The sequence below is a fragment of the Trichechus manatus genome, unplaced genomic scaffold (genome assembly GCF_000243295.1).
Source record: "Trichechus manatus latirostris isolate Lorelei unplaced genomic scaffold, TriManLat1.0 scaffold00082, whole genome shotgun sequence".
Lineage (NCBI taxonomy): Eukaryota > Metazoa > Chordata > Mammalia > Sirenia > Trichechidae > Trichechus > Trichechus manatus.
The window spans coordinates 6,469,118-6,481,129 of NW_004444018.1; the positions used below are offsets into that span (position 1 = coordinate 6,469,118).

Sequence of the window (12,012 nt, forward strand, 5' to 3'; positions counted from 1 at the left end):
TTCTAACAAATATAAGAAATCATAAAAGGCTAGTAGGAAAAAGTTTATAAAAATTTTTTTAGGAAAAATAGACAACAAATGATAAGTAATTTTTATATATTAAGATTCAAATAAAGCATAACACTAAGGCCCAAACAAACAAATAATGGGAAGTAAAATAAATAGCTTATTCATAGAGGAAGGTTATACAAATGGCCGTAATATTTTTAAATTTTAGCCTCAGAATAATCTAAGAATGTAAATTAAAATAATTAGTTCACTTTTCATTTATAAATTGTGTTTAAAAATTTTAGAACGAGAATATTCAATGTTGGCAAGGATGTGTGGTAAGTTGGCACTTTATTTTTACCGGTGGGAATTTGCATGAGTGATCACAGCTGTTTTGAGAAACAATTTAGCAATGTGTATATCAAGAATCTTAAACATGTTGATGCTATTTAAACTAGTAATATTACATGTAGAACTCAGCCTTGAAGAAATAATTTAAAATGTGGGTGATTTATGCCCAAGCTTGTTAATCAGAATTTTTAGTAGTGAAAAATTCGCATCAACCAAAATGCCACTGTTAGGGTAATGGTTGAAATAAATTACGGATAGATACACATAATGAATCTGTGCCATTAGCCTGATAACAGACCATTTAATGATGTCGGGAAATACATACTTTAAAAGGTTAATAAAGCTGTATGCAGTGTGACCAACTATGTAAAAATAAACCTGGAAAGAAATACAAACAAGTTAGCTCCTGGGCTGGAAAGATGATATTTTTCTGGTTTCATTAAACTTTTCAAATTTCTCGGATAGGTTTGTCTTGGTTTTATAATTGGGGAAAAAAAGTATATATATATATATTTATATTTATAGATCACCTAGTAAAAGTCCTTAAAAGACCTGATAATATGTAAGGAAGAATGATTTATGATGAATAAATGATTTGTTTGTTTGAAATGGGTGCTCTGAAGTTCCTAAGTGCTGGTATTTTTTTTATTTTATTTTTTATTTTATTGTACTTCGGTTGAAGGCTTACAGAACAAATAGTTTCTCATGAAACGGTAGTACACATGTTGTTTTATGACATTGGTTAACAACCCCACAACGTATCAACCTTCTAACTTCTCAACCTTTCTTTTTTTTTTTTGGTGAAAATACACATAGCCAAAGATACATCGTTTCAAAAATTTCTACACACACAGTTCAGTGACATTGACTGCACTCTTCCAATTGTGCTGTTATTCTCACTTAAGATGAAGACTTACAGAACAAAATAGTTTCTCATTTAACAGTTACTACAAATGTTGCCCTATGACAATGATTAACAATCTCACAACACATCAACAATATCCTTACTCAACCTTGTGTTCCCTATCACCAGCTTCCTTGTCCCCTTCTGCCTTCTGGCCCTTGTCACTGGACTCCTGTACCTCGTTAGTCTCATTTGATTTTACGGGCCTGTCCACTCCCAGGCTGAACAGTGAACCTCGGAGGTAACTTCACCACTGAGCTAAAAGGGTATCTGGGGACCATATTCTCGAGGTTTCTCCAGTCTCCTTTAGGCCAGTAAATCTCGTCTTTTTTTTTTTTTTTGTGAGTTAGAATTATGCTCTACATCCTCTCCAGCTCTGTCCATAACCCTCTGCCGCGATCCTGGTCAGAGCAGTCAGCGGCGGCAGCTAGGCACCATCTAGCTGCACTGGACTCAGTCCGGTGGAGGCCTTGGTAGATGTGGACAATTAGTCCTTTAGACTAATCTTTTCCTTGTATCCTGTTCTCTTAGTGCTGGTATATTTTGTTCTCAGATTTATCTGCAGTTTTGTTTTTACTGCTGAACAGGAGACATTTCCAGCTTCCTAAAAGCATTTCTTCCTTAATATCTTGCTCATACTTGCAAAGTGGGAACCGCTATTCTCCCATCATATTGCTTTTCTGCTTCTATTCTGTATCTTGCAAAATGGTATCTTTAGTCTTATCTTAGATTACTTCTTTTCTTTTACATTCCCTACATCCAGATCCTTTCTTTTCCCCCTTGCAAATGTCTGGCCACTTTTTTTTTCCTTCTCTTTCATTGTTCCTGCTTCACTTCTTGCCTTTGTCAGCTTTAGGGTTTAGACTCATCTTCAGAATTTCCAAACTGGTCTTTCTGGCCCATTCTCTTCTCGCTAGCCCATTCTCCCCACGACTGACCACCAGTAATCTTCCTAAAAATAGGTAACCTGATCGTGTTCCTTTTTGCTATTTGAAAACTTCCACTAAGGTGTGTGTGTATGTGTATGTATGTGTGTTTTAGTAAAAGTAATAATACATGTACATCGTTCAAAAAGACAAATAGCCCACAAGACTTAAATTGAAAAATTGTAGTCCTCTGCCCTTCCCTTATCCATTCCAGAACAAGATTCAATTCTTTTAGCTTTTTTCCTAAGTGGTACTTATTTTTAAACTTGGATCCCACACTCCTGACTCCCTCAAACAGAGGTCAGTTTTCCTCTCTGCCCTTTTTTAACACATTCTTTTGTTAGGGCTAGAGTCTATCCATCCTAATGGAATCGTTTTCATCTTTTGTCCTGGCGTAATAATTAATAGTGTCCCCTTTTGCTCTCAATAGTGTACAAGTTTGAATAATAATGGTATAGTTCACCCCAATTATAACATCTGTGTCTGTTATCTCTTTATTATCACTGTGAATCGTGATATACATCCACATGTCTGTGTCCCACACTAGATAGATACTTCCCTAAGATCCGGATCACCATCAGCTGTTGTTGTTGTTGAGTGCTGTCCAGTTGGTTCCGACTCATAGCGACCCTATGTACAACAGAACGCAGCGCTGCCCAGTCTTGTGCCATCCTCACAATCGTTATGTTTGAGTCCACTGTTGCAGCCACTGTGTCAGTGCATCTTGTTGAGGGTTTTCCTCTTTTTTGCTGACTCTATACCAAGCGTGATGTACTTCTCTAGGAACTGATCCCTTCTGATAATATGTCCAAAGTACATGAGATGAAGTCTTGCCATCCTCGCTTCTAAGGAGCAGTGTGGCTGTACTTCTTCCAAGACAGATTTGTTCATTTTTCTGGCAGCCTATGGTATATTCAGTGTTCTTCGCTAGCACTGTAATTCAGATGTATCAATTCTTCTGTCTTCCCTGTTCATCGTCAAGCTTTTGCATGTGTATGAGTTAAATGAAAATAACCATGGCTTGGGTCAGGTGCACCTTAGTCCACAGAGTAACATCTTTGCTTTTTAACACTTTAAAGAGGTCTTTTGCAGTAGATTTGCCCAGTGCACTATGTTGTCTGATTTCTTGACTGCTGCTTTCATGGGCGTGGTTTGTGGATCCAAGTAAAATGAAATCCTTGACAACTTTAGTTTTCTCAGTAATTCATGATGTTGCTTATTGGTCCAGTTGTGAGGATTTATGTTTTCTTTCTGTTGAGGTGTAATCCATACTGAAGTCTGTAGTCTTTGATCTTCATCAGTAAGTGCTTCTAGTCCTCTTCACTTTCAGCAAGCAAGGTTATGTCATCTGTGTATCACAGGTTGTTAATGAGTTGTGCTCCAATCTTGACGTCGTGTTCTTCTTCATATAGTCTGATTTCTTGGATTGTTTACTCAGCATACAGATCGAATAAGTATGTTGAAAGGAAACACCCCTGATGCACACCTTTCTTAGTTTTAAACCACTCAGTATCCCCTCGTTCTGTTCGAACAACTGTCTCTCAGTCTATGTACGGGTTTTGCATTAGCACAATTAAGTGTTCTGGGATTTGCATTCTTTGAAATGTTATCCGTGATTTGTTATGATCCACACAGTCAAATGCCTTTGTATAGTCAGTAAAACACAGGAAAACATCTTTCTGGTATTCTGTGCTTTCAGCTAAGATCCATTTGACATGTCCTCTTTTGAATTGGGCTTAAATTTCTGGCAGTTCCCTGTTAATGTACTTGCTGCAACCGTTTGGAATTATCTTCAGCAAAATTTTACTTGTATGTGATATTAATGATGTTGCTTGATTATTTCCACATCCTGTTGCATCACCTTTCTTTGGAATGGGCACAAATATGGATGTCTTCATGTTGGTTTACCAGGTAGCTGTCTTCCAGATTTTTTAGCGTAGATGAGTGAGCGCTTCCAGCGTTGCATCTGTTTGTCGAAATATATCAACTGGTATTTCATCAATTCGTGGAGCTTTGTTTTTCGCCATTCCCTTCAGTGCAGCTTGGACTTATTCCTTCAGTACCATTGATTCTTGATCATATACTGCCTCCTGAAATGGTTGAACGTTGACCGATTCTTTTTGGTACAGTGACTCTGTATTCCTTCCATCTTCTTTTCATGCTTCCTACTTCATTCAATGTCTTGCCCATAGAATCCTTCAGTATTGCAACTTGAGGCTTCAGTTTTTTCTTCAGTTCTTTCTGCTTGAGAAATGCCAAGCGTGTTCTTCCCTTTTGGTATTCTAACTCCATATCTTTGCACGTTCCATTATAATAATCTACTTTGTCTTCTTGAGCTGCCCTTTGAAATCTTCTCTTCAACTCCTTTACTTCATCATTTCTTCCATTCCCTTTAGCTACTCGATGTTCAAGAGCAAATTTCAGAGTCTCTCCTGACATGTATTTTGTTCGTTTTTTTTCTTTCATGTCTTTATAATGACCTTTTGCTTTCTTCATGTATGATGTCCTTGATGTATCCCACTAATGACTGGTCTTTAGTCATTAGTGTTCAGTGTGTCAAATCTACTCTTTAGATGGTCTCAAAATTCAGGTTGTACTTTGACTCTTGTGGACTTGTTTTAATTTTCTTCAGCTTCAACTTGAACTTGCATGTGAGCAATTGATGGTCTGTTCTGCAGTCGGCCCCTGGCCTTGTTCTGACTGATGATATTGAGCTTCTTTCTCTATCATCTCTTTCCACAGATGTAGTCGATTTGATTCTTGTGTATTCCATCCGGTGAGGGCCATGTGCATAGTCATCGTTTATGTTGTTTAAAAAAGGTATTTGCAATGAAGAAGTTGTTGGTCTTGCAAAATTCTATCATGCCATCTCAGGTGTCATTTCTGTCACCAAGGCTGTATTTTCCAACTACCTATCCTTCTTTCTTTCCATCTTTCTCAGTTCAGTCACCAGTAATTATCAGTCTGTCTTGATTGCATGTGTGATCATTCAAACTGCAGAAGTTGGTAAAAATCTTCAATATCCTCATCTTTGACGTTAATGGTTGGTGCATAAATTTGAATAATAGTCATAGTAAGTCGTCCTTGTAGGCTTATGGATATTATCCTATCACTGACAGTGTTGTGCTTCAGGATAGATCTCGAAATGTTCTTTTTGATGATGAATGCGTTGCCATTCCTGTTCCATTTGTCATTCCTGGCATAGTAGACCATATGATTGTCTGATTCAAAATGGCCAGTACCAGTCCATTTTAGCTCATTAATGCCTAGGATGTCAATCTTTATGCATTCCATTTCATTTTTGACAGTTTCCAATTTTCCTAGATTCTTACTTTGTACATTCCATGTTCCAGTTATTAATGGATGTTTGCAGCTGTTGCTCCTCATTTTGAGTCATGCCACCTCAGCAAATGAGCTTGACTCCATCCACATCATTAAAGTCGACTCTACTTTGAGGAGGCAGCTCTTCCCCAGTCGAATTTTGAGTGCTTTCTGACCAGAGGGCTCCTCTTCCGACACTACATCAGACAGTGTTCACTGCTATTCATAAAGTTTTCTCTGGCCAGTTTTTTTAGAAGTAGATCACCAGGTCCGTCTTCCTAGTCTGTCTTAGTCTGGAAGCGCCACTGAAACCTGTCTACCATTGGTGCCCCTGCTGGTATTTGAAATACTGGTGGCACAGCTTCCAGCATCACGGTACAACAAACTGGCAGATGAGTGGTGGACCATCAACAGACGTGTTGCTAAATCTAGTTCAGTTTTCAACTGGGTACAGTTAATCCCTCTCTCCTTGCTGAAATACTTCTCTTTGCTTAGCCTCTATAAAATCACTGTTATTATTTACCTCCTCAATGTTGAGTCTTTTGCCGTCTGTCACTCACTTGCTTTTATCAGCTTTCCTTTTCTGAACATTGCTGGGTTATGTCCACCTGGACCTCACCTCTGATATTTTTTATTTATTCTTATATTTCCAACTGCCTGCTTGACATCTCCATTTGGATGTTTAATAGGCATCTTGAGTGTAACATACCAAAAACTACTAAGCTTCTAGTCTTCCCCCTCCTGCCTGCATACGTAGACATGTTCTGCTCTTCTCTTCTGCATCTCAGTCAGCGGCAGTTCCATTTGCTTAGGCCAAAAATCTTAGCGTCGTCATGACTTCTTCCTTCTTTTCACACTCTATAAACAGTCTTTTAGAACATGCTGTCTGCTTTACTTTCAGAACTCTAGAGTCTGACCATTCTCACTTCCTTTACCAGTATATCCTACTATAAGTCACTGCCGTCTGTAGGCTGAGTTCTTGCGGTAGCTTCCTCACTGATCTCTTACCTTGTCTACAAGTTATCCTGCAGTCAACAACTAGAGTGATTCTTTCAAGATGAAAGATCATATCACTCCCTGCTGAAAACCTTGCAGGGCCTTCTCATCTCACTCAGAATAAATCTAAACTCAGTCCAGAGCTTATGAGCCCAAAGTGATGTGGGCATCTGCTACCTCTCCCTTGCTCAGGCTTTTTCAGTCACCCCCATTGCTTTTCATTGAACATTCCAAGCATGCTGTGGTCTCAGGGCCTTTGCATTGCAGTACTTTTGCTTTCTTGGTAAAAAGGACACATAGAGGTGCTATCCCTTCTCCTACCATTTTCCTTGAACATGAATATGATGTCTAGAGGTGCTGCTTCATTTTGTGAACATGAAATGATAAACTTGAAAATCTAAGACAACGTGCAAATCTAAGACAGAGTTTAGTATGATAGGACTAGGAGATAGAAAGCACCTAAGTTCTTGCTGACACGGTTGAGCGTCTGAACTAATAACAGTTACTTCTAATCTTATAATTTGGGATAATAAAAGTCTGCATCATTTAAGTCATTGTAGTTGGATTTTGCTCTTACTTGTAGCCAGACATTTTAAATTAATACAAAATAAATAAAACTGTAAAAGTTCCTTGTTTTCCTGGCAAAGAATAAATATTGTTATCTATTTGGTGTATTTCCTTCCAGATAATTTCTATAATGTGTATACGTGTACATTTTATTTAACATGATGGAATTATATAAGCTGTTTGCAACTTGCGTTTTTTCCCTAGGCAGTAGAGAATAGACTTCTGTACATACCAACACATGTAGGTAGATCTACCTCATTGTTTTTGTTGGCCGTATAGCATTGTGTTAAGAGTACAGACTCGAAATAATTATCTCTGTTAAGAATTGTCAAAGGATGCTAAAACTGGTGAACAAATGTATAATGAGTCACAGGATAGGTACTTAGTCTGAGTTATCTTCCCACAGTGACCAGGGTTAACATCACTAATAATGGATAAATCAGCATCATGTGCCTCCTGACACAATCCTCTAGAAGGACACAACATTATTTCTGAGCTATTCCTATCAAATATGCACATAACTTGAATTTACTCGTGAAGAAACATCAGGCAAACTCATATTGAAGGACATATTACAAAATAACTTTGTCCTATAATATTCCAAAATGTCAGGGCATAAAAGACAAAGACAGAGGAACTGTTAAGCTTAAAGGAGACTTAAGAGACATGATAGCTTAAAGCAACTTAGGATCTTGGACTGAATCCTGGACCAGAAGAAGAAGAAAACATTTTTTTTTCTTTTGTTATAAAACAGACATTAGTGGGACAACAGAAGAAATTTTAATGTTTACAGATTAGATGACAGAATTGTCAATTTCCTGATTTTGTCATTGTACTGTAGTTATGTAAGAGAAGGTTTTTGTTTTTAGAAATCACTCTGAAGGTAAAGAGGCATCATCTCTGCAACTCTGCCTCAAAGCTTCAGGAAAAAAATAGAGAATTATAATGCATGTGTAATAAAATATTTACACTTGGGGAATATGTGTGGAAGGAATATGAGCATTCTTTTTACTATTTTTATAGCTTTGTAATCTGAATTGTTTTCAAAATAAAAGTTTTAAAATACAAAAGTACAGCCTCTGGGGAACGAGACCACTTAGGTTTGTTTTCTGGCTCTGTCACTAGCTTTGTGGTTTGGGAAAATGTGACCTTTCTGTGTCTGAGTTTCCTGATATATAAAATGTAGTTTATAATACCCGCCTTAGAGCATTATTGTGCAGATTAATGAAGTTTATAGAAGTAAAATGTTTAGAACAGTGCCTGGCACAAAGTAAGCACTTAATAAATGTTAGCTATTATTATCGGTGGAGTCCCTGAGTAGTGCAGATGGTTAACATCCTTGGCAGCTAACTGAAAGGCTGGAAGTTCAAGTCCACTTAAAGGCACCTCGGAAGAAAGACATGTTGATTTACTTGGAAAAATCAGCCATTGAAAACCCAGTGGAGCACACTTGTGCTCTGACACAATAGGGTGGCCATGAGTCAAAATTAGCTCGATGGCAGCTGATGTTTTAACTGGTTGTTATTGTATTTTATTGTATTTATAATAAATTAGTAGCTACTTAATAGTGGGCATTTAAGGTGTTTCAAGTCTTAATCTGAAACAAGTATCTGTGTGCATATTTTACTCTTGCTTGTACCCTTACTATCTAACCCATCATCTAGTCTGTAGTTGGTATTCAGATTTGCATGAATTACAGCACTTCAGGAACCCTTAAAATCTTTATGCAAAGAATTTTATCTATAAAATGAATTTTTAAAGTAATAGTGAATCTCAACTAATTTTTCTGAATTGTTTTAAAAGTTGTTAACATTTTTATTAGAATATTGCATTATTAGTACAATCAAGGTAATTGTTTTGGTGGAATCACATTCTCTTTGGATACTGGCATTGGGTGTTCTGTTACAGTTATGATTGTAATTATTTTACTATTCTCAGTTTTCTTTCAGGGCTGTAGTATTTTAAGTTCTGTGTTCTATAGAACTCTAAATATCCCTGATAACCTTCTGTAATTATGCCTTGGCATAAAGACCTTGCAGAGTAAAGAATATGGGCTTTACCTGTTAAAGTGTGTTACCCTTCGCTGGACAATATACTCCATTAATGGCAGGAATTTTTACTTTACCATTGTGTCCCCAATATCTAGCCTGTATCAGCCACCATAGGTTGGTTTAGAAATGAGTAAGTAAATGAACAAAAAATTTTCCCCACTAGTCTTCTTACTACCCTTTGATTGCTACCACTTAAAACTTCCTGGCTTATTTGCTCTGATTCCCCTATTCCCACTGTCCTTCGGTTCCCCTGAGACCATTAATTCATAGACGTTGCCACCTTATTATTCTCTATTGTCTTCCTCATGTCTTCATTTCCATGGTCCAGTGCTAAAGTCACTCTCTTCTGCACACTCTTAATTCCCTTGCCCTTCCCATCTTTTGTGTTGCTTATGTGGCAAAACCTCAGCCATCTGCCTACTCCCTGCTTGCACCTAAGCAGCAGAAGCCTCCTAGAGAAAATGCACATCTGTGTGTCTGTTCTGTAATTTTAGGACTGAAAATCTCAGATGGGCACTCAACACCTTGAGACAGTCCTATCTTACAACACTTCTGTAGTGAATTTGCTTTTGCAGTCTCTAAGGTGATGTTTCCTTGTCTTTCTCTTCTCAGACCTCCAGTGCCAACCCTCCTCACCTTAAGCTTGCTGTCTACTTTATTAAAACATTAGGTGCAATCATATGTAATTTTTCTCACTATCTTCTCACTATCAAAAGTGCTAACCAATCTCTTTTGATGTCCACACTACCGTGCCTTCTTCTATGCTGTTAAAATGAAAGTATTCCTGTAACAATCTAAGCTCAGCCCCTCCACTTGTATTCTAGATTCTGTCCTCTCTTACCTACTGCAGTTGTCAGCTCTCTTTTTGTATTGCATTACTAGTCTCTCCTTCATACTAGGTTATTCTTATTGACATATAAGCATGCTTTAATATCACTCATTTTAAAACGAAACAAAAATCCAGTGTTCCCTTTATCCCATGGCTTTTTATATCCACAATCCCACATTCTCTGCTAATCTCCACCAAAAACGCCTTGAATGAGTTGTTAATATTTGCTTATTGTACTTTCTCTTTCAGTCTCTCTTCTTACCCTCTTTAGTTAGACGTTCTTCTCCACCACTCCACAAAAACTGGTCTAACAGGGTCCTTAAATGATACCCATCTTGTTAAGTCCAGTGTTCTCACCCCTCCCCCTCCATCATATTAGCATCATTACACCCAGTTAACCACTCTTTGAAGGACAGTCTCTTGAATTTCTTACTATCTCATTGGTTAGTCTCTTTCCTTTGCTTGCTCCTTTAGACCCTGGAGTACTCTTGGGCTCCCTCTCTTCTCTATACCTTTTTCCTAGGTTGACTTCCTCTAGTTCTGTGGCTTTTAACACCAGTATCTCTAGTCCTATTTCCTTACCTGATTTTCAGACTCAAACAAGTGCCTTCCTGAAATCTTTATTTGGATGACCAAAGAAATTGCATGAAATCGGTGAGAAGTTCCCTGAAGAAAAGTAAAGCAGAAAAAGGGGATATATAGTGGTGGAGGGTGCTGTTTTAGATAGAGTGTACAGGGGAAACCTCTATATGAGGAATTGGCGTTGGGACAGAGGCCAGAATTAGCAAGGGATGGAGCCTTGTAAATATTTTTGAAGAAAAGCATTTTGAAGAGGGGGTAAGCAAATATAAAAGCCCCAGCAAGAGACTGGCGTGTTTGAAGGACAGCAGGAAGGCCTATCTGACTGGAGTGCAGTGAACATGGAGAAGAGTGGTCGGAAATGAGATTAGAGAGGAGACCAGGGTGGGCCACACAGGGCCTTCTAGGTCATGGTGCAATTTTGGATTTTACTGTGAGGAAACTATTGAGTTTTGGGTAGGGAAATGACATGATTTGACTTACTTTAAAATGATTCCTCTGGCTTCTGGTGGAGAATAAATTATAGCAGGGACAAACGTGGAAAGTGGGGGGATCCATTTAGAGTTGGTTACAGCAGTACCTGTGAGAGATGGTGGTGATTTGAACTAGAGATAACTGTGAAAGGGGTGAGAAGTGGTTAGATAATTAGAAGAGATAGAAGATAAAGCCAGCAGGGTTTTCTGTTGGATTTGTTATGGGTTGTGGGAAAATGAGAGGAGTTAGGTCCAGGTCTGGGCCTGAGTAATGGAATAGATGGTGGTGTCATTTAGCAATGTGCTAAACATTAGGAGAATGGGCATGTAAAATTTGAGAAATCCGATTGGATGTCCAAGTACAGACAGAGTATAAACTTAACATGGAGGATAAGCTTCCAACTCTGTAATACAATGCAAGATTTTAAAAGACCCAATCCTATGAGTCTCATAATACCCTTAACTGAGTTCTTTGAAGCTAGACACATTGTGTTTTTTTCTGTTTGTTAGATGTGGTACTTTGGCATAAGATGGGTGCTCAGTGATGTTTTTGTTCAGAACCGAGAAATTTTGCTGTAGTTATGGCCACTTCTGTGACTCTTTGTTACTGCACTATATTAGGCTTCGATATACATTTGTATTGGAGCCCTGGTGGCATAGTGGTTAAGAGCTATTGTGAGCTATAGCTGCTAAACAAAAGCTTGGCGGTTCGAATCCGCCAGCTGCTCCTTGGAAACCCTCTAGGGCAGTTCTACTCTGTCCTATAGGGTTGCTATGAGTCAGAATTGACGAAGGCAACGGGTGTGGGTTTTTTTGGTTTTTTGTATACATTCTTAGGGCAGACACACTCCTCTAATGGGGCTTATGACTTCTTAATTGAATCAGCCAGATTCATATTCTTCAGAGGGAGTCTAGCAAACCACTTAATTTGTTAATGACTCAGCCATGATTTAAATGATTTGGGGGTGGAGGAACCCATGTGTGAATAACTTTCTTTATGATGTGAATAAGTGGGAATGTGATTTTG

General features: G+C 38.2%; 1 protein-coding gene across 5 annotated transcripts in view; it reads left to right on the forward strand.

The window, feature by feature from the left end:
* NAA35 (N-alpha-acetyltransferase 35, NatC auxiliary subunit) overlaps window positions 1-12,012 on the forward strand; it is a 110,398-nt gene that overhangs the window by 49,069 nt on the left and 49,317 nt on the right. For 3 of the 5 annotated variants that reach the window (XM_023735798.1, XM_023735799.1, XM_023735800.1), the window contains exon 7: window positions 294-326. The exons of the other annotated variants lie outside the window; for them this stretch is intronic. In XM_023735798.1, the coding sequence (XP_023591566.1) occupies window positions 294-326 (33 nt within the window). The remainder of the gene's footprint in view (window positions 1-293; window positions 327-12,012) is intronic. 5 annotated transcript variants of the gene reach the window in all.